The sequence below is a fragment of the Mesoplodon densirostris genome, chromosome 12 (genome assembly GCF_025265405.1).
Source record: "Mesoplodon densirostris isolate mMesDen1 chromosome 12, mMesDen1 primary haplotype, whole genome shotgun sequence".
NCBI lineage: Eukaryota > Metazoa > Chordata > Mammalia > Artiodactyla > Ziphiidae > Mesoplodon > Mesoplodon densirostris.
In genome coordinates this window covers 33,893,742-33,918,126 of record NC_082672.1, presented here as the reverse complement: position 1 = coordinate 33,918,126, position 24,385 = coordinate 33,893,742, and the positions used below count along the sequence as shown (strand labels likewise).

General features: G+C 35.2%; 1 protein-coding gene across 1 annotated transcript in view; it reads left to right on the top strand.

Moving 5' to 3' along the window:
* The window catches only part of LAMA2 (laminin subunit alpha 2), a 614,367-nt gene that overhangs the window by 301,486 nt on the left and 288,496 nt on the right, over window positions 1-24,385 (top strand). The window contains exons 11-12 of the mRNA XM_060114490.1: window positions 763-903; window positions 3,275-3,448. Of these exons, the coding sequence (XP_059970473.1) occupies window positions 763-903; window positions 3,275-3,448 (315 nt within the window). The remainder of the gene's footprint in view (window positions 1-762; window positions 904-3,274; window positions 3,449-24,385) is intronic.

Sequence of the window (24,385 nt, the reverse complement as noted above, 5' to 3'; positions counted from 1 at the left end):
GCAGGGGACACGGGTTCGTGCCCCGATCCCGGAGGATCCCACATGCTGCGGAGCGGCTGGGCCCGCGAGCCATGGCCGCGGAGCCTGTGTGTCCGGAGCCTGTGCTCCGCAACGGGAGAGGCCACAGCAGTGAGAGGCCCGCGTACAGCAAAAAAAAAAAAAAAAAAAAAAAAAAAAGAAACACTGAAAATTAACCGGGGAAAATTTGCCTCCCTTCCTACTGGATCTCATCAGGGAAATAGTATAACTATCTGCCCCAGTTTCTCTACCTGTCAGATTCTTATGCTTGTTTCAAATATATGTATTTTTCATATGTGGAGTGAAAAGTATTTTACCATCTGTATAATTTCAATGTTCTATTCTACATCCATGTATTAGCTTAATGTCTTTTATTTTTATCATATATCATGTGTTCCTAAGAGGACGTACTTCAACAGCATAGAACAGTAAATAGTAAACCAAATGTCTAACTTATTGCTATATTTATCATGACATTTACTCCATACCCTTGACAGAAATGAAGATCAAATTGTAACTTACTGCTGTAGATTAGAATCCAAATTATTTCCCATCAGTGTGGTTAGGACAGCATATAACTTAATAAGAAGCTTTTGAGAAGATTTTTTTAAATATCATTATACTTTAAATAAGGCTAAGAGGTAAAATGAAGAATAGAAAGCTTATATTTTTCATAAATGGAAATAGAGACAATGCTCCATTTTGAAGGGCACCTCTGTTGCTAACCCACCTCTCTATTTATAGGAAAATGTCGAAGGAGGAGACTGTAGTCGTTGCAAATTCGGCTTCTTCAATTTGCAAGAGGATAATCATAAAGGTTGTGATGAGTGTTTCTGTTCAGGGGTTTCAGACAGATGTCAGAGCTCCTACTGGACCTATGGCAATGTAAGCAACAGCCTTTGAATCCTATGTGCTGCTCCACGGGGCTTCTTGCTATTGTTGTTGTTTTCCTTCTATAAGAAATTAATTATTTTTCGTGTAGTGAGCTTCTACTTAAACTTATCATGAAGAAGTGATAGAATTTTCTTTCAAATGCTAGTTGTGCCTCTTTGACCAAAGCCTCTAGGATTTTATTTGTACCGATGTGTACACTGGAACCTCTTAGAATAAGTCAACACTAGCCTTTCCGGTGTCCATGATTATTATGTGAAGCAGTAACGGAATTAATGTTGCTTTAGCCTCAAGGGCAGATGATTCAACAGAGAAAACATCAGACTGTGCTATGAAAGATTATGTATTTCACTCACCAGTATTTTTGGGATACCCATTCATAAAAACTCCTTTAATAACTATATACATGGTACATATTACCCACCAGCCATTAGTCGTGATTTGATGTTGCCAGAGCCGTTTCTTCATTAAAAGGAGACACTGAATATGAACAATACCTTCATTCTTAATTGATTTGAAAAAGTCCAAATTATTACCTGTTTAGTAGTTACTGGGATATTCTACCTCTACCATAAACATAAACATGTTTCCCTTCCCACCTTCACTGCTCATCATACTCCTATTGCCTTTTCAACCCTTCACAGACAGCGATTTGTCTCCTTATAAAAGAGGACCTTTGGGAATTTCAAATAGCCTATGTGGCAGCACTTAGGAGTACAGAGTAACAAGAAACAGGCTGGGGAAAGAAAAAGAAACCTACAGAGTGAATGAGAAACTATACCATGTAGGGCAGAGTTTACTGAGCATTTGAGTTCTTATCCTTGGAGAGTCACTGGAGGATTTTAGCAGGAGACTATTATGATTAGGGTTGGGTTTTACAAAGATCACTATTTTAATAAAACTGTCTTTCAAACACTACTCTTGCCTTTCAACTTCAGTCAGCTAACTAATCCTTAACACAACTATGAAAATTTTCTCTGCCTGTATTGCTTTTAAAGTCTGAAATATTATGAGTAGTTTCTGATTGTACTCTCATACCTAAATTTGAATCTATACATACTTTATCAAATGCATAGCTTTTGGAGCAGATTATGTAGAACCAACAACATATGAACATCTAGTCTAACTTCTTTCTTTTGTTTGTAGAGTCGCACCTCACCCTCTAGACTGTTCTATTAATGTACTAAAGTTTTATGGTTAGCAGAGGAACAGAGGTAGAACTCAGCTTTGTTCTTCAGAAACTAGGTCCATTGATATTTGCATTTCAGTAGGTCTTCTGGAAAGAACCTTCTCTGAATCTCACTGGGATGTCTTAGAATGTCTGATGATGATGTTGGAAAGGGAAGAGAAGGAAGTAATATGTATCTTGTAGTGTGGCTATCCCATAAGCTTTTACTTAATCTCTCTTTCTTTGACCAGGGCAGTCCCAGCAATTCCACAGCTTTGGGAGATGCAGAATCAAATGACCTCTACACGAAGAAATTTTAAAAAACATTTCATCCACATATTATCACCATTACCATTCTGCTCCCCATCACCTACAACACCAAGCAGCTCACACACATCTAGTGGGCCCCTGGTAGCCACAAACCCCAGTATCCAGTGTTTTGTCCTGACGAGGCTGGATGGTTTTGAATTGTAGCTGTATGCCCACCCATGGCTGGAGTATAAACATGGAAAAGCAAATCATCATGTATTCCCTAATTCCCCCTTAAAGGCTCCTTCCTTCTCTGGGCCAAGGATCTAGGCTAGGAGTTCCTACAACACTTCCAACCTCATGGGAAGGAATAGGTACAGTATTGTGAGCTGGTAGATTCAAATGCCCTTGAGCCTCAAAGTTTAAATTTAAATTTCATAAATATATGAAAAGGAAGGAAATATTAAATGAAAAGCTACCTTTCATATCTTTTTTCTTCCTCTGCTTTACAAACACATACGTAACACCTTTTGAAATAAATTTTTCTATAAGAAACAGGAAATTACTAGTGGAGTGAAAAACATGAAAATCAAAGTTCAACTATTTGATAATTTATATAACATTACGTGTGATTTTGAATGAGTTTCTATTTTTAAGAAAGAAGTATTTGTAATCATAATTTTGAAAAAGCACATTGGATCAATAAAAGCAGGTTACTATATCGTACCATCCAAACTCTTAGAAACATCAAGCAAAAAAATAATTGGTACCTAGAGTTGAGTACATCTGATAAGTGTAATGATATTCACAACTCTCATATTTTTCTAAACTTTCATAGTTCTTGCATTTTTAATTTTCAAAAAATGAAGACTACAGGAATATGAAAGAGAAAAGAAGTGGGTGGGTTTTTTTTTCCCTAAGTAATGATGGTTGTGTGTTTTCTTTAAGATACAAGACATGAGTGGCTGGTATCTGACTGACATCTCTGGCCACATTCGAGTGACTCCACAGCAGGATGACTTAGATCCACATCAGCAGATCAGCATCAGCAGCGTGGAGGCCCGACAAGCCCTGCCCCAGAGCTACTACTGGAGTGCACCAGCTCTGTATCTGGGAAACAAAGTAAGTCCAGATAGTGCTTGCTTCATGCTACTTTGCTTTAACTGATCAATAAGAATAATGGGTTTTATTTAGTCTTTCTTGAAAGACAGATAAAATCAAATGTATACTGTATTGAATTGCTGGAAACAGCTAAATCAGATTAAGTTGGACATTTCCACCCTGCCCCATGGGCCACAGCATCCCTACTTCACAACTCTACATAGTTGCTGTTCTGTGTCAACATTTTGAATCTACAAATAGATTAATGAAGCCTCTAGGATACTTTTTTGCAAAACAAATTATAGATATTGGAAGAGACGGTGTTATGTTTACCTGAAATAGTTGTTTTTCTAGAGTTGTCTATGGTGCAATACTTAATGAAGTTTTTCTCATCCGTCTATATTTCATTTCAAAACTGATATTCAAGAGAGCTACTTTTTCTACCTTGTCTGAATGTTAACTGGAAATGAAATTTATTACACAACTAATTTAATGCTTGCCATGAAGCTTATATAAACACCATATTTCCTGGAGCTCAGGAAGAGAACTATCCTAAGAGAAGTGCCAGACTGAAAGCACATGTTTGTTTCCAAGCCCACTCACACACATATAAAAACACACACAGATAAACAAATGTAGCAATCTCAGAAATGCAGGTGTTCCCCCCCCCATCCCGGCCTGTTGTGGATTAACTTTATCTAGATAGGTTCCTTGGCTTTTATCATTTTATTTTATTTTATTTTGCTTAACAATTTGTTGGAAACAAAATTTGATATAGTAATTCTAAGTGGGAATATTTGCTTGGTCTGTGGAACTTAATACCTTTTCAGCTAATAGTTAAGTCACCTAATCACACCAGAAATTGTGACAGTCCGAGAAAAATTCGCTAGCAAGTTGATGCTATTTAAGCCTAGTTTTCATCTATAAGAATATAGCATTACTTTTGAAGAAATCTTCATTGATTAAATAAATTAAAATATATTAATAGTGGCGTGTGAGTATTGAGATAGAAAACCTTACTAGTTCATATGAATGGGAACTAGTGGTTTTAGCTGACTGAAAACATTTTAATTCGTGGCTTGTTTCTTATTTTTACAAGCTTCTGAATACCATTATGAAAAATGTGTAAATGAATAAAACACTTTTTCATTGAATATGTATTTTTAAAGAGACAGTGCATATTGCATAAAATTTTCTATCTGTAATAAAATCCAATTAAACTTTTACTTCAAAGCCCTTTCCAACAAGAAGTCATTCTATCCTATTCTATTTAGGAACTTCCTGAATCCCTGACAGGAATAAAATAGCACATACGACTTGAATGTCTATAGCTTAAAATTGCCAAAAAAATAAATACATACATAAACTGTCTTTTTTTCTAACTGCTCTGAGGAGTTTAGTGAAGAGTCATTGGATGAGTTTCAGAGGTCTTACTTTTCTTACAATGGAAAAATTTACTTACAGATAGTTTTTAAATAGTATATGCTTTACCATATTTTCCATCATTTCTTCTTTGGTCATATGCTTTTGCTTTCTGTTGGCTGAAAATCAAACTGACAGAAGGAAAGCAAGCAAATGCGATATTAAATAGCATCAGAGCAAAGGATTTGGACATCCTGTTCATAGTTGTTGGTTCCCAAAGATAACTTCCCTTATCCTGGCTGAACTGCTTCTTATATCCACCCACAACGAAGTACTTCATGTCCCCCACACATCATTTTCACATCAAAAAGCTGTGCTTGCCTGTGCTTCAGTTTCCATTCAGTGAACAAAATAATGGTAACAGGGTGTACAAATTGTTTGAATATGGAAGACATTTTTAAATGTAATGTGAAATCCCTCTGTGGTTTACAGTCAGATATCTCAGTATGAATGAAATAATTCGCCTTAATAACTGAACCATATAAATTTCTGATACTACAATAATACTGCCAACTCTCACAAATTACCACAGTACATCTTAACTGTCATGTTATATCACATAAATTACAGTCATGATGACATGCTTAGCTTGGTTGATTTGATATCTTGCTAAGGAAATGGAAAATTGTAAGCCCTTGTTTGTAAATCCAGTAAAGCCACTTTTCTAAATAGTTGAGGCTAAATTCTTTACCAGTAATTGCTGTAGGAATCAGAGCCATTGCCTGAATCTGACAGAAATAGTATATCAAGAAACTAGTACATCTGCTTAAATACTGAATTTCATTTACATCCATGACCAGGGGGCTGTGGGTACATGATCCCTCCTCTGCCTTTTTATTGTTAATTCCTAAGTCAAAAAATGTATATATTTATGAGATGCTATTAGCTTTTCCTAAATATTTATATAACCAATTTTTAAACATTTTCCAAGTTACTTGGTTATAAGCCCACTTCTAACAGAAGGGAGATGTGTTGTACATATTGTTATAATGAAGGTGCCACATGCCAGTCTTCCTTTTTTTGGGTAACCTAACCCCAAATAGTAAAACTATTCTCACTTGGGATACACTTTGCTAACATAGAAACCTGCCTGATCATAATTAAACTCAAGAGCACTAGCCAATTTAGCGAAGGAATACTTTTCATCTTAAGAAACATTTTTATTGACTACAGTTCCTCTTTGGACTAATGAGGAGTACATAAGTGAATATAGTTATGTATGTGGATGGTGGATGAGGCGTAGAAAAAAGTAGCACATTTTTATACTACCCACTTAAAAAATTTCCATGATCTTATTGTCAATTGCAAGTTTTTGTGCCCAACACACAGTGAAGCCAAACAAACCAAATCATCAGAGTTGGAGCTGAGAAAGGTTTATTGCAGGGCCAAGCAAGGAGAATGGGGTGGCTCATGCTCAAAAGACCCAAAATCCTTGAAGTGATTTTAAAGGCAAAGTGATGGAGGGAAGTTGCCTGGTGTGTGATCAGCCTGAGCACAATTCTCTGATTGGTTGATGGCGAGATAACAGGGTAGTGTCACAGGGCTTAACATTATCAATCTTCAGGTTCAATAAGTCTGTGGGCTAGTGCTTATGGTCATTAAGTAGTTAACTTCTTCCATTTGGTGGGGGTTTTAGCATCTGTAAAACAACTCAGGAAATGTGCATCAGATACAGTTATCTAGGTGTTTCAGGGAGGGACTAAAGATTCTGTGACTGTCATATGGCTGATTTATTGTTTAAGTTCTTACCAATTCTCCTGGCCCAACTGCTATTTTTGTCACTACATGTTCACATCCTTTCAATCATTAATTCTTGAGCCAGGGTTTGTGACTGCTTTACTTTAATTTACTTTAATTTACTTTAATTTACTGCTTTAGTAAACTAAATGCTATTGGAACATTGAAATGGTCATTTAATTAAGGTTACCCTAGTGGTCTGAAATAGATACTGCAGCTTCCAAAAGCAATTCTCTTCCCATCTGTAAAGTTCCCTGAGAATCTGACTTGGCCTATCTACTGTTCCCGCATTACCATTAAGGTTTGAAAATCTCTCTCTGAGTGTTATTAAATTAATCTTGTGTGATGTGGTCTTTACAAAACAATGTTTATTTTCTACAACATTATACTATCTTTTTCTGTTTCTAGCTCAGAGAAACTTTTAAATTGTTTCATGTAGTTGCCAAGAATACCTACAGTTTAGCTTAAGATGCACATTATGAGTCTGCAGACAAAATAGGATCTGGTTCTAAAAGTAATCTCTGGTATTTCTTTGCTGTGTTTCCTTGACTTTCAGTTCTACCCCTCAGATCCCTAATTAAAGCTGTGGATTTGAAGGAGATTGATGTTTGAGATTTACAGGACAGGGTAGTCCTTGTTACATAAAAGGAACTTCACAAATATTTTGTGATCAATGCTACATTTTTAACAACAACAGAATAGTTTTCATTAGATGGCTCAGAAATGACTCTTGAGTTGGGATTTAAGTTAGAACTGAAAGATGATTTCAATCTTGGTTAAAAAAAAAACTAAAAACTTACTAATAAGCATGATCCACTCTCCTTTTAGCAGCATAATTTGTATTTCTGACTTCTTTGCTCCACATTCCTCAAAATTATTCAGAAGTAAAGGTCAAACTCTCTCCCTCATCCTTAATGTCCTTCAATTTAAGTCTTAGATTAAATGGATTAATTAAGAAAGTATTATGTATGTGGTGAACGGTAGCTCCATAAAAGTAAGTAGTATAAATCAACTGTGATTGAATTTTTATTCCATAAATGAGATCATATAAAAAATGATTTGGTAGTGGAGTAGTACTAGAAGAAGATCTGTTGTCAAGAATAAACCAAATGAATTGTTAGGGGCAAATGAGGAAACATATTATTAAAAAGCAAACAAAAGAACTCAAGAACTCATTTATTGCCCATAGTTCTGGTAATGTCTACTATACAAAATTAGCCTACCTATGAGGACTCAAAGTCAAATTTCTACAATAATGAAAATTAATAAGACTGACTCAAATGGAAAAATGTGAAAAGTGATATGAATATTAAAGCAATTGAAACAGTAGCCAAAAAGTTCTTCCCATAAAGAAAACAAGTATTTTGTTTACTTTTGTTTATTTTGTTCAATCACATTTCAAACCTTAAAAAGTTTTTTCAATCTTACAAGGTTTCCAGAGAACAGAACAGTGAGGACTACTCCTCAAGCAATTTTATGTGGCTTAATATGCTGGATATCAGGGAGGTATGAAAAAGGAAATCCCTGTTCAAACTCATTCATGAAAATAGATGCAAACATCCTAACCAAAGCATGAACAATCAGAATCTATAATGTATAAAAATGGTAAAACTAAATTGGCCAGGTTACTTTTATCATAGGAGTTCAATGTTGGTTTAATATCAAAAAGTCAGTGTAAGTAATTGACAATATTGACTGATTAAAGGAGAGGGAAAAAATATTTCGATAGAGGTAGAAAAAGAAATAGTTAAAGTTAAATAATGATTCATGATGTTTTAAAAATTTTGCAGACTAGGATTGGAAAGGCACTTCTTCATCTGATGAAGAGTATCTACACAAAAATGAATAGCATCTATGTTGAACGAATTCTTTAAGATCACAAGCAATTTTCACTCTGACCACTTTTATTTAACATTGTACTAGAATATTTGGAGAGTGCAGTAAGATAAAAAATAAAAGATACAGAGATTGAAAAGGAAGAAATAAAACTGCCATTTGTAGATGATATGATTATCTGCTTTGTGAACTCAGAAGATAAATTATTAATAGGTGAATCAAGAAAGACTGTATACAAAGTTAATATATAAAAGTCGATTGTGTTTCTTTACATCAGCAAAAACCAGTTAAAACAACACTTTAAAAATAAGTCCTCTATGTAGACCATCTTATTTACAAAGCAGAAATAGAGACACAGACATAGAGAACAAATGTATGGACACCAAGGGGGAAGGGGGGGCTGTTGGGATGAATTGAGAGATTAGGATTGACATATATACATTACTGATCCTATGTATAAAATAGATAACTAATGAGAACCTACTGTATAGCACAAAGAACCCTACTCAGTGTTCTGTGGTGACCTAAATGGGAAGGAAATCCAGAAAACAGGGGATATATGTATACGAATAGCTGATTCACTTTGCTGTGCAGTAGAAACTAACACAATATTGTAAAGCAACAGTACTCCATTTAAAAAAAAAAAAACTTAACAAAAAAAGAAGTGCTTTATAATAGCAATAAGTAATAAAAGTACCAAGGATAGAATCTATACAGAAAACCAAAGGGCCAAAAATAATTAAAGGAAATCCTAAAGAAAGCTGGAAATGGAGTATTAATCAAAACTTACCTGATATAAAGACTTAGGACTCATTTTAAAAAAGAAATAATGACTGAGACAAAGTGCTGTCGGTGAGAAAATAGGTTAAAAATGCTCAATAGAGCTGAAAAAAATAGCCCAGAAATATCCCATGCATATATGGATACTTGATTTTTAACAATACAGATATTGCAGATCAATGACAATAAGGTAGACCATATAATAAATGCTACTGGTACCACTGGTTTTCTAAAGAGGAAAAAAATAACCATCTCTACCTCATATTATACATAAAAATAAACTCTAGTTGAATCAAAGACTACAATTTCAAAAATCATACTAAAAAAGCTTTTCAAAGACAATATCTTGGATTTTTGCTTCTGACCATGATTGAATAAATGTTTCTTAAACAACAAGAAAACTTGAGAAAAAGTGTCAAACAAGAGTTTTTAGACACTGGACAGCAGATGGTGTAGGACTGTGATCCCTGAGAAAAAAGAAATAGATGAGTTCAGGCTTAACAGCTGCTAAGATTGTTGCCTGGGTGTAGTTTCCAAGGTGAAATGCATTGAGGGAAAACCCAAACAACATTGTTTGAAAGAGGGAGATTGGAGTTCAGGGAAGCCCAGGAAGCTAGAACTTGTGGGACAGAATATTAGGGAAAAGGAAGGTGGAGAGAAAATGAGAGAGAGAGAGAGAGAGAGAAGAGAGAATCAATCCAGATATCTGTAAAGATGTAAAGGAAACTTACAACCTGGCTGAATATTGACTTGGATGGCAGAAAACTACCTATCTAATGTTGATGGAAGAACTACCAAAAAGTAATGAGAAAAAATTCCTAGCTCATTTTCCCATGACCTAAAGGGGAACAGTGTCATAATAGAGACGACTCCAGTAAAATACTTAGTACTGTCCTAGTAGAAGGGCTAAATTAGCCCCAGACTACAGGCTGCTCTAACCCACCTTAACAAACCTTAAAAGCTGACCTTAAAAGAAACCACTTTATTCCAAAACTGCATACCAGAACAAAATCCAATACTATTTAATTAATTACAACAAAATTCAGCACCCAACAAAGTAAAATCTAACATGTCTGGCATCAAATAAAAAATGACCAAGCGGGGGCATATGAGCCATAACCAGGAGAAAAATCAGTCAACAGAAACAGACCCCAAATTATAAGGAAATAATGTCAAAGTACATCAGAACCAAATTATTAGAAAAACAAACAGTGATCGAGATAAAGAGAAGATCTTAAAAGCAGCCAGAGAAAGAAAGACACAACATGAACAGAAGAACAAATATAAGATAGAAGATTCTTAGACATCACAAGAGCCAGAATATAGTACAGAGATATTTTAAAATATCGGGGGTGGGGGGAGAAACAACAGCAAACAAACAAAAATTATTAATCTAGAATTTTTTACCAGGCCAAAATATCTTTGAAAAAGGAAGGCAAAACAAAGAGTATTCCAGAGAAATAAAGGCTGAGATACTTTTTCACCAATATATCACTAGAAGAAATGTAGGCAGTTCTTCCAGTAAAAGGAATATGATAGCAGATGAAATTTGTCCCTACAAAAAGAAACTAAGAGTAACACAAAAGTTTAATAATGCTTTCCACGGATTGCCACCTACCATGGGACCTCAGGCTGGTCACCTCTTTAGCCTTAGGGTTTAACACAATGGTTATCAAATGAACGACAAAACACACAAGGTGAAAATAGAAATTTGGGTACTCTGTATAATTTTTTATTTGGAATTGTAAAATGGAAGACCATGAAACCCCCATTCCTTATCTCAAAAGTAAAGAAAGCAAAACCACCATCAATTTGAAAGTTTCAATCAAATCTTAATGGAAAACATTACATTTTTACTATATCCTTTTCAATAACACTTTTACACCCGTGTTTCATGTGCAGCTCAATAAAGAACTATAGGGAACCAGTGGATTGCTGGTTCTGATGTACTAGCCCAAGTCCTTGTGGGACAAACCTCCAGTGTGCTGGCCTCTGCCACTTGCAATAGATCAGACCCACTAACTATTGCTGTTGTAGTTTAGCGGGGCAGTATTATGCCCTTTCTGAACCTATCATGGTCAGAGTGTTTTATCTACTGGGTTTTTGTAGGTAACCCAGTGTATGCTGCTTAATTGTTGGTAGTGGGAGAAGAGCAAGATGGTGGAGAAGGATGGAATCCAGATATGTATAGAAGGATGATGGCCATCTGTAAGCCAAGGAGAGAGGTCTGGAGCAGCTCCTTCTCTCACAGCCCTCAGAGGAGACCAATCCTGCTGACATCTTGATTGTGGACTACTAAAGGAGTAGTTATTTTCTTTCTTCATTTTCATTTTCTATACATACCTGTGTCCCATCCTTTCCCACCATCTTGCTCTTGATTGAAAGCTATTATTTATGCATGGGGAGGCTCTGGTAAGTTATTTTCAGTGTTTTGATCCTTATGCCTTTCACAGATCTGATTCAAATGCTGCATCTCTTCCTTATTAGTTTTGTAATCTTGACACATCCCATTATTTAGTTGAGACTTACTTTCAATATCTGCAAATTGAGAGTTCCAGCACCTCCTCAGAATAGTACAAAGCCCTCAAAAATGCCCTTAGCATGCAGAAGCTGTTCATGAATGTCAATTGCTTTGAGAATTTCTGTAGTTGTATGCTGCAGTAATTTATACAGAGGTAATCTTTGTATCAATATAAGACACTTGTTAAAACGCTTTGTCCCTTGCTTATTATTGCTATCTGATATAGCATCTGGTGGTGGTAAAGATAAGGTAGCAATAAAAATAAAAATGGACAATCACAGAGAGTTGATTTTAGCAAGTAAGTAGATTATGTAACTTAAACAGCAGCTTTATGGAAATGTGAAAAAAACTAAATCAGTTATCTAGATTTTTGAGAAACCAGCAGAGTGTTTTACACTTTATCTTGAAGGTACCAAAATAAATCAAACAAGCATCACTTCATGTCTTTCCAAGTAAATGACGTGATTAAGTATCTAACTATTCCTGCTTTACTGAAGTATTTAAAGGGATTTAAGATTTCTGTCCATCAATAACTGATTAGGGAAGTTAATTTTATAGGCATTATAAACAGCATCAACACCCTGCAGCTATAATGTACCAAGTTAAAATGAGGTCATTAAGGTAGACCCAAACTCGATATGACTGATATCCTTATAAAAAGGGAAAATTTGGAGACAGATACTCATACAAGGAGAATGCCATGTGAACATGAAGACAGCCATCTACAAGCCAAGGAAAGAGGCATAAAACAGATCCTTTTCTCACAGCCTTCAGAAGGAACCAACAATGCCAACACCTTGATTTTGGACTTGTATCCTTTAGAACTGTGAGACAATGAATTTCTGTTTATTAAGACACTTAGTTTATGGTTTTATTGTGGCAGCCTTAGCAAAAAATCAAGTAAAATATCAATTATTTTTAAAATTTGATAATTCTCATTTTGTTTTAATTTATTGCAAACAAAAGCCTAATCTAATATCTAAAGAAGTTATAGAAATTGATAAGAAAGACCAACAGTTCAATAAAGAAATGGGCAACAGATATGAATGAACCGTTCATAGAAAAGAAATACACATGGCTCTTAGGTATATGAAACAATGTACAACCTGACTCATAATACAACTACACTGAGAAATTGTCATTTATCTTGGAAAAGAGAGCAAAATGGCAAAATGGATAGCACAGCATTAGTAAGATTTTTAAACGACAAAGATCTTATAATATTGGTAGTGGAGATACATATTGATGCAATCCAAGAAAACTAATTTAGAAATCTTTACCAAAGCTACAAATGCACATGTGCTTATATATTTCTCCTCTGGGAATTTTTTCCTACTGGTATATATAAACATGTGAAATGCAAAGTTATTCATTCATAAATGTTTGTGATAAACACAAAAATGTCTGTCACTGAGAGACTGATTAAGTGAACTTTGGTACATACACACAGTCAAACACTATAAAACTATAAATAAGAAAAGAAGTTCTTGTCTACGAATATGGAATAATCCAAGGTATATGGTTAAGTAATTAAACCTAGAAGTAGAATAGTGTGTATATGACCACCATTTGTGTAAAAAATAGTGGAGAAAAATAATATGCTTGTAATTATAAGGTAACTTAGCTATTTAAAGACACAGCCAGAATTTGATTTGAGGTGCGTTTGCCTCAGAGACTATCTACTGCCCCACTCAATATTGTAATATTGTCAAAGTTGTAAAATAAGATATTTTAAGTAACAGTCTGTTTTTATTTTGATCTATTATAGCCTATTAATTTTCTATTCTAGACTTTGTTGTAAAGATTATTGCTTTGATGTGATCACTTAAGTGCCTCAATTCTATAAGCTAAAAATTGTTGTCATGCTTAATTAATCACAAGGATTCCAGTAGCACTCTTATCTTACCAGGTAGTTTCAGGAAATTCTGTTATTGTCAGCAGGGCATGTTGGGGAAGCATAAAGCTTACATTTATATTACTGAGGTCTTCTCATCACTTCCAACAGTAGTAGTTGAGTAAAGCAGACACTCTCTCACCTTACTTTTTCTGAAGCTCTCCCTATATTACCTAGGTCAGAGATTCCAAGTAGTTAAAATTCAACATTTGCCACATGGAAAAAGGAGCTATGTGATAAGATCCCAATCTGAAATGTGATGAATTATTGAACAGGTAGTTTGTTGGGTGATTGAAAATTACCTGTGAAAGAGTGCTTATCTCCTTGAGGCATGTCGAAAGCTGACGGAATTGATCCAATTAGACTGACTGTCTCTTCAATGAGTTGTGACCTCTCAATGGTAATAACTTATTATGATGATAAATGAACCCATCTCTTCAACTGAAGCCTGAGTACACACTTCAGCAGTTTCCTTGAATCATGAGTCCATTACCTCTCAAGTTCAGATCGACAGCAGTGACAGCCACGGGAGCAGACAGCATGCATGACTGGACACAGATGATTGTTTTACTCAGATGAATATATTTACAGCTATTTCCAAAGAAATGGGACCTCCTTGAGCCTTGTATGTTCACACCTGAAATATTTACCATGTGACGTTTCCTTTATCAGGAAAGCTACATCATTCTGAGATAACTAGGTTTTTTTCCGGTTGTTTTTTGTCTTAGTTTCTGTTTGTTGTTTTTGGTGTTTAAATTGCCCAATCTTGGTCTCCTGATTGAGTAAAATTTCAGAATAACAATATTTTTTTACATTAAAGAAGTTTGTAATATACAAACAACTGTTTTTTAAAAATTAATTATTTTATCCCCACAATTTAAATCTCACAATTTATATTTGATGTGAGTTAGGGAAACTAGTCAGAGAATTCTTTTTATTTGTAGAGAACTTTTGTAAAGCTCTTTGCTTTAAGAATCACACAAGCATAAATACTTTAGTTTTTGGATTTCTATTTTAAGGAAATGTCAAAAATTCTTTAAGCAGTTACTGAAGGTTGATATCAATTTCCTTATTCTGCTGTAGTGATATCTCTAGTTTGAGAAGAATTAGAGGAGAACAGGTTATTTATTATGTCTATAACAAAATACAGTCTTCTAATTCCTAATAATTATTAGACAGCAGTCAGTTGCCAACCTCCCAAATATATCCTGAAAAAACGTATTCACCAAGCAAAACTAAGTTTATGAAGTCACTGCAGTAAGGGAGAACACCAGCCACCTTTACAAAGTCTTAGTAGTGTCTCAAAAGGAAAGGAAAGATCAGAGGAGGATACTCGTGGGCAGTATCGCAGTAGGGGAAAGGTTGGCTGACTTCAGGGTGCATCTTGCATTGCAGGCAAGTGGGCAGAATTTATGATACCATAGCTTTGGATTTGTCACAAGAGTCTTGAAGTGTTGAAGAGCATGCTATTAGTATATAAGTAAGCTGGTTGAGACAGATCACAATCCAGGAATGAGGTTTTCTTGGAGCTTGTTTGCAGAATTATTTAGTTAGTTAGTTAGTTTTCCATATATTTTAATCTTTTTATAATAAAATGTTTCAAGCACATACAAGGTAGTGAGACTATTATAATGAACCTACCACCCAGCTTCAACAATGATCTACTCATGGACGATCTTATTTCAACTATAATGACACCTATTCCCCTACACCTCCCTCCCTCCACCACACTGAAGCAAGTCCCAGAGCTCTTATCATAAATATTTCAGCAGTAGGAGTTAGAAATTATGCTTGCTCCCAGCCTTAACATAGGAATAGGGAATTATGTTGACTTTAGTTCTTACAGACAATAGCTGTGGGATCATATAATATAGTTACTTAGTTTTTTTGTGCCACTGCTTCCTTATGTGTAAAGTGGAGATAATACTAATACCCATTTCAGCAGAGTTATTTTGAGGATTTAATACATATACAGCACTTAAGACACTGCTTGATAAATAATAAGCACTCAGTATTAGTGGGCCTATTTTGAGGTCAGACATTATTCACTGAACTTTTAGAAAAACTACCCATAAAGAAAGGAAGGAAAGGAAAGGACAGGAGAGAAAAGGAAGGGAGGGAGGAAGGAAAGGAGGGAGGAAGGAAGGAAAGAAGGAAGGACAGAAGGAAGGAAGGGAGAAATAGAGCAGAAAAGGAACTGCTCATATATATTTCATTTTTTAGGGTGTTTTGATTTAGAAAGTAACTATCTATTGGGACCTCTCTCTTCTAGTCCAAATCTATCAAGAGGTGGTTTGGTCTTTGAGTAAATACCCTTTTTCCCAGTTTTCTTCTGAGGCTGGGCTTGACATGATTATCAGCCCCAGTGTCCTTGAAATAAGTCCTTTATAATGAAATGGAACTGGAAATAACCCACAAGCACAAAGCTTGGCAGGCCATTGAAGGTCTCCGAGGCCATTTACTGCCTTAAGCTTATTTTTACTTATCATCACAGGGGAAAAAAAATGAATAGGGGCATTGTCTTATATCAAATAATTTTAAATTAAGATGTGATGTTTTTTATAAAAGTCAAAATACTTTTTGCTTTTCTTTCAAAACACATGCAGAGATAAAATTTGATTATGTTAATATCTAATCTTAATTCTGCTCTTGATGAGAAACTCTTGAAACTTTAACACAGGAAACAACACAGCAGTTTAATGGATCTCACTGTCTAGCAGATATTAGGAGGATGAAGGATAGAGTAAGTGTTTGGAACAAGGACTAACTTTCTATTGTGCCAAACACATGAACTTTGTGCCTGGTGAAAGATATTTAGGCTAAAGGAAATATAAACTATGCTGGGAATGAACCCTATGACCACTTGATCCTGTAAGACTTAGCAGGGATGGGTTTGGTTCCATGTCCCTGACTCGTGTGGTACGATAATTTTACTTAAAAGAGACAAGCCAGGTTAAGGGGTTCAGCAAAACCATTTACATCAACCCCTTTTAAAAATGTAGTTAGAGCTACATCAGTCTCTCAAGTGTGGTGCTCAGGACCACATCAGAGTCACCTGGGGTCTTTACTGAAAGTGGGCATTACTGACCCCTATCTTAGATTCACTCAGTCAGGAGATCTGGAGGAAATGTGTGGAAGTCTACATTTTTAAACAACCTCCCCAAGTGATTCTTTACACATAAAATTTTGAGAGCCACTCTTTTATGATTACTTTAAAAAATTACTGCTGATGAATTAAGTATCTGTAGATGATTCCAGAGAGTGAAACTTCCCAAAGCTTAAAAAAAAAAAAAATCCTGCCACATGCTTTACTCTGAATTCAGAGGTTGACTTTTTTACCCAATAGTAATAGTTTAGCCTGTGCAATGGAACCCTATCATAATATTTTCTTAGCTACCACAAAATGTGTAAATCCAAACCTATATATCCATCTCATTACAAACAGAAACACCCACACACAATACGCACATACATATTCACATGGGAAGAAAATGACTCTTAGAAATAAACTGTGTTCTTTTTTAACAGGAAGTCTAAAATGCCCTGCCATTAATATCTGGAATGAGGAAGCTTGGCAAGATCAGAATATGACTTGGGGATTAGGGAGAGTTTCAGATTCTAGAAGAGGTTCCAACTCTTCCTGAATGTGTTAACAGCTTTGCTACTTGAGCTCTGCTGCTCACTAGCTAAGTATAAACACAAGCAAGGCCCTTAACTTCATTGTGTTTGAATTTTTTATTGGTGAAGTTAGGGAGAGGTTATAACTTTAGCAACAGATCCTGTTTTGCAAATAAAATCTTAATTAGAATACACAAAATCAAGAAAAATCGTTCAAGTGGGTGACAGGGCTGGTGCTGGTTACCAGGGGCGACAGGAACGGTGCTGGTTACAATGACTGGCAGGGCCGGTCCTGGTTATACTGGGTGACAAGGCCAGGAGCTCTGTCTGCATTTTATCCCATAGCCTCATCTGTCATTTCCCCAAAAGAAAACTAGGTTTTGGAGAAACATGGTATGAAAACAAACAGACCAAATGAATTAGAAATACTCTTGCAGATTTAAAATTTTATGATTCTAACACCAAACAGAATAATACAATCAGCTGACTACTGACAATGAAATAATAACTCTACAAAGTATGGTAAAGAGACTACTTGATATCAATTGAAAAAACAAGTGTTTCTCAGCTGAGCTATTGTCCCTATCCAGATGCCTTGATGATACATACACCCAGCCATAGAAAATGTGAGAGGTTTCAGAGCAAAGCAACTAAAATGATTTAAGACACTGAACAGTCAGTGTTGAGCCCACATCATTTCTTACCTAAATTACAGAAAACACCATCTAACTTTCTACCTCCAGCCTTCCCATTCTAATACTTTATTCACATACCTGATGGAGGAAGATCTTTATAAAACTCAAATTTGATGGCCTCAGTCCACCGCACTGTCTTAACGATACAGTGAGGTCTCTGAGACAATTCTGGCTTTGTACTCAGGAAGGAACTCTGTGGTCCAGCCATTCAAATGCCCATATGTATTCCATGCTCTCTCATACTTTCCTATCTCCCATTTTCCTTTTGTCTGAGATTCTCTTGTACCATTTTCCTGAGTGACTAACTTGTATTCATCCTTCAGAATGCAGTTCAAGCATTGATTTCTATAGGAAAATTGTCTGACCCCATCTCCCAGGACAGGCTGAGTTAGGCCTTCCTTTGTGCTCTTTCCCTGAGACTTCCCACCACCCAGCATACAAAAATATTCCTCGCTAAACGGTGAGTTCCTGGATGCAACTGGGTTCTGTTCCCCTTTGTACTTCTAGGACTTAGGAGATTGCTTAGTGTTGTTTAGGAGCTTAATAATCACCTGTAGAGTGAATAAATAGATGCTCTATGTGAATAGTTATTATTTATGTTTCCATAGAAGATGAACAAGAGGAAATATAGGTAGAATTCTCCTAAATAAAAAAGTTTTGAGGCTGTAGAAAAATAACTTGTTTGGGATTTCTTCAGAAGTGCCTGTCTGGATTTTCTAAATATTGTAAAAAATAATTCTGGGATCATTTAAGGCCACATCCATTCAGAGCCAGGCAGATGACCTGAATAGTCTGCCAAATTCTTTTCCAGCCCTCAAATTGTATGAGCCTGAGTAGCATTGTTTGAGTAAAAGTCTTGTTCTCTGTGAATCAGGAGGGAGTTATACTGTTTTGAATATTTACACAGAAAAAAAGAATTTCAGAACTGGAAATCATTTGAGCCATATTCTATTAAATGGTTTTCACATTGTGTTCTGTGTGGTCTTCCTGTGCTGGGACAGGAGGCATGGAGCAGACAGGGAGCCCCTTTCCTTCTTAGACCAGGTGTATTTATCTATTTTGCACGTTGAGAGTACATGGAATGGAAGCTGAGGCTGTGAGAGATGAAGTCACTTGAACAAAGATACACAGCTTCTCCAGAGACCAGGCTGACGTTAGAGTTATGACCCCCTGACTTCCGTGCAGATCTCTTTCCATTTTCCTATGCAACACATGAAAAAGGGCAGGTTATTTACATAATGGTCAAGGTAAGTTAAAATTGTGACATTTGTTTTGAAACATCAATTTTGAGTTCATGCCATCAAATTAAAGAAGTTTGTTAACTAAGTTTAATTTGCTTTCACGTAGGAAGCAGCTGTCTTTCAAGATAATAAAATAAACAGATACAATAATATTTAGTCAGCTGTGGCTTTTAATTTAAATGTTTGACTTAGTGCTGTTTAGTCTGCTGATTTCCAAAATATTCTCGTGGAGAGAGGTGTATGCATTTTAAAGCATTTTTAATGTTTATTATGATGTCCTAGGTCTGGCTGTCTTTCTATCTCTCTGCATCCCCTGAATAGACATGACACTGCTTTGGCAGCACCTGTTTGACAATATATGTGTTACCTTCATAATCTGTATTTTTTAAAAGAAGCGGTAAAGATGCGATAGGCCATTTTCTTCTTTATTGTCTCCATAGTTTTGTCTTTCAGAATGTCATGTAGTTGGAGTCATAAGTATGTAGCCTTTCCTGGTGGGTTTCTTTCAATTAATAAAATACATTTAAGGTTTCTTCATTTCTTTTGGTGAATTGATAGTTCATTGCTTTTTAGCGCTGAGAAATACTCCATTTTGGGGCTACACTACAACTTATTTATCTATTCACTTACTAAAGGACATCTTGGTTGCTTCCACGTTTTGGCAAAAATGAATAAAGCTGCTGCAATCATCCACAGGTAGGTTTTACTGTGGATATAGAATTTTTTGTGGGCTTAAGTTTTCAATCTCTTTAGGTTATTGGAAGACAATGTTTAGTTTTATATGTAACTGCCAGTGTCTTTCCAATTTAGCTGTATTGTTTTGCATTCCCACCAACAATGAAAGAGAGTTCCTGTTGTTCCACATTCTTGCCAGTATTTGGTGTTGTCAGGTTATAGGTATTAGGCATTTTAATTGGTGTGCGGTGGTATCTCATTGTTTTAATTCTTGATTCTCTAATGATGTATGACGCTGAGCAACATTTCATGTGCTTTCTTTCTATCTGTATAAAATCTTTGGTGAGTAGTCTGTTCATATTTTTGCCCATTTTTTAAACTGGATTGTTGATATTTTTATTGCTGAGATTTTAACGTTCTTTGTATGTTTTATAATAAGTTCTCTATCAGATACGTCTTTTGAAAATATTTTCTCCCAAACTGTGACTTGCTTCTCATTCTCTTGATGGTGTCTTTTGCAGAGCAGATCATTTTTAATTTTAATAAAGTCCCACTTATTTATTTTTCTTTCATAACTATAGTATTGTATCTAAAAACTCATTACCAAACCTAAGAACATCTAGATTGTCTCCTGTGTTATCTTCCAGAAGGTAAAAGACTGAATAGGACCCCAAGGGATTATCCAAATTAGAGGGTTTTTTCCCCAATAGATTCATAAAGGGTTACGTACAGTATGCTAGCTGCAAATGTAACCCAATATCAAAGCTTCTGATTTAGACGACTCCCCCATATCCATAAGTCTTTTTTTTCCTCAGTAAGAAGTAACTAGAAACACCATTTTGCCACTCCATGCCACAATAACGCATTTCTGGAGAATGCTAGGGTACCCAGCCCATATATATTTCTCAAGGTTGTGTAGTATAATAGCAAAAATGATGGAGTCAAACAGACCTGATTTTGTTTTTTAAACCTAACGTTTACTAGCTGTGAGATTTTAGAAAAATTATTTCACTTCATATCCTTCATCACTTTAGTTATAAAATGAAGATTGTGAATGCTACCGCATAGAATTATCATGATGATTTCATTTAATAATACATAAAACATCTGGTATGTAATAGGAACTGGATTATTATTTATCCCTTTGGTTTCCCTTGATATTCCCATAAAAATAATTTGATTTAATATGCAAAATTATATGATAGATTCCAGTTGACTAACTGAATCTGGAGGAAGAGGCTTATCACTTATTTTTCTCTTTGGTTTTTAAAAAGTATCTAGAGAAGAAACAGAATCAGTGACCATAAACAAATTGCTGCCTACTGATTCAGGATGAACAAGGGCAATAATGGTTGTCGATGCCCTACTGTGCAGAGCAAAAATGAGCTCAATATATGACAGAAATCATGAATCAGTAAGCAAATTCTGTTTTACAAATGATGGATAACCACAAATCAGCTAGCAAATGGAGTCTCTAGTTGTACAACTACAGTATACTGCAGCTACATTCTATGGAATAAACACCATTGTAGAGATAGAAACTTTATTGTTTATAATCTATCAAAACTGTTCCTCTTTGTTTTCATGTCAGTTTGAGGACAAGAGAATATCCTTTAGGGCAATACATGCCTTTCATATATTAGGGCAGCCTTGAGCATATTCTGGCACATTATATAAATATTAAGTAATCCCTATAATTAAAATGATGTTCTTTGACATGAGGATGGAGACACATGGTTATCTGAAGAGCCTTGAGGTAGTTTTGCAATAAATAGACTTTTGCTTCTCTGGAATGTGTAATGAATAATGCTATGTTACAAGTAGGTATTAATTAATAGTTGAAATACAAAAGACATTTTCTTCGGATTATATAATAATCTACATTACAACTACAGGTATTATCATGATAAATGCTAGTTAGTACTGAATCATAGAGGGATATAAGAGATCCATTTTCACTCTTAATGGAAATTATTTTTTCATTTTATTAATACACTGAGTATTAACTTAATAAATAATAAAAGAACATTCATATAAAGTGCCATTCTTAGTATTCTATTTATGATGCATGATTTTTGTCACAAAATTATAAAATACTTTAAAGTTATTGAGAATAGTTTGTATAGATTGTACTTATTGGAAATACAAATTGTACCTAAACATGGGTTAAGGCCTTTGTTTTGAAATTAGATTTTGGAGCAGGAAAATAAGCTGTATAATTATGTTCTTAAAGTGTAGATAAGTACAAAGAGTGTGCTTTGAATAAAAATACATATTTTTAGAATCTTAAATCAGTTAGTTACTTCCTTTCATATAAAAGTCCCAACATCTGTTTTCTATAATCAGTTTATGTCTATTAGGTTTGTAATTACATGAATGCACATGAATATCAAATCATTTGGTCAGTCTTAGAAATCTTTTTGGCAATTGTCTACTCCCCTTGGAGTTGAATTCAGCCTTCCCTTTAAACTAGAGAAAAGAATGTTAATAGACTACCTTCAGTAAGACTACCATAATACTATGGAGAACTATACCTTACTTTACCTCAACAATCTTTCTCCTGCAAACGTTTCCATCGTGTTTTCCACGGAGATCATCTGTTACCAAGTTGTGAATAAATTCAAACCTTTCCTCTTTTAAAATAATCTGTTCATATTAAAACATGAGATGTTTCCTACTTTGAAATAAGATTGTTAAAAAGATCTGGTTGATAGCCTTTTCATTGAGAAAAAAAATGAAGACAAGTTTAAACAAATGTCAGAGTTTCTGAAAACTTCAGGATGTAAACTATTCTAGACTGTCATTCACAGACAAACACAGCTTCCTATTTATGGGCTTGGGGCAGTTCAGCCTCTATAACTTGAAGAGTTAGTTCTGAAGCTCAGATGCAAAGAGATATTGTCACATTTCAAAAAATGTTTCAAAAAATCCCTTGAGAAAATTAAATTTGGGCCAGTAACCAGTAGTTTGTGTTCCAGAAGACTCTATGTAAACCTAGTCAAGTGAAGAAGAGTCTTTCTCTCTTTACTTCTTAGAAATGCACAGAGGAGGAGATAGTTGGCACTTGTATGCCAACCAGCACAATCCCAATGCCAAAAGCTCTTGGCTCACATCACCAAAATTCACCAGAGTTCATAGTTTTTTTTTTTTTTTCAAATATTAGAAATATCAAATTTTCTTTGCCATAAGGTTCATGACATATAAAAAGAGAGTGTACACTCCCAAACTCATTCTACGAGGCCACCATCACCTTGATAGCAAAACCAGACAAGGATGTCACAAAGAAAGAAAACTACAGGCCAATATCACTGATGAACATAGATGCAAAAATCCTCAACAAAATACTAGCAAACAGAATCCAACAGCACATTAAAAGGATCATACACCATGATCAAGTGGGGTTTATTCCAGGAATTCAAGGATTCTTCAATATATGCAAATCAATCAACGTGATACACCATATTAACAAATTGAAGGAGAAAAACCATATAGTCATCTCAATAGATGCAGAGAAAGCTTTCGACAAAATTCAACACCCATTTATGATAAAAACCCTGCAGAAAGTAGGCATAGAGGGAACTTTCCTCAACATAATAAAGGCCATATATGACAAAACCACAGCCAGCATCATCCTCAATGGTGAAAAACTGAAACCATTTCCACTAAGATCAGGAACAAGACAGGGTTGCCCACTCTCACCACTCTTATTCAACATAGTTTTGGAAGTTTTAGCCACAGCAATCAGAGAAGAAAAGGAAATAAAAGGAATCCAAATTGGAAAAGAAGAAGTAAAGCTGTCACCGTTTGCAGATGACATGATACTATACATAGAGAATCCTAAAGATGCTACCAGAAAACTACTAGAGCTAATCAATGAATTTGGTAAAGTAGCAGGATACAAAATTAATGCACAGAAATCTCTGACATTCCTATATATTAATGATGAAAAATCTGAAAGTGAAATCAAGGAAACACTCCCATTTACCATTGCAACAAAAAGAATAAAATATCTAGGAATAAACCTACCTAAGGAGACAAAAGAACTGTATGCAGAAAATTATAAGACACTGATGAAAGAAATTAAAGATGATACAAATAGATGGAGAGATGTACCATGTTCTTGGATTGGAAGAATCAATATTGTGAAAATGACTCTACTACCCAAAGCAATCTACAGATTCAATGCAATCCCTATCAAACTACCACTGGCATTTTTCACAGAACTAGAACAAAAAATTTCACAATTTGTATGGAAACACAAAAGACCCCGAATAGCCAAAGCAATCTTGAGAACGAAAATTGGAGCTGGAGGAATCAGGCTCCCTGACTTCAGACTATACTACAAAGCTACAGTAATCAAGACAGTGTGGTACTGGCACAAAAACAGAAATATAGATCAATGGAACAGGATAGAAAGCCCAGAGATAAACCCACGCACATATAGTCACCTTGTCTTTGATAAAGGAGGCCGGAATGTACAGTGGAGAAAGGACAGTCTCTTCAATAAGTGGTGCTGGGAAAACTGGACAGGGACATGTA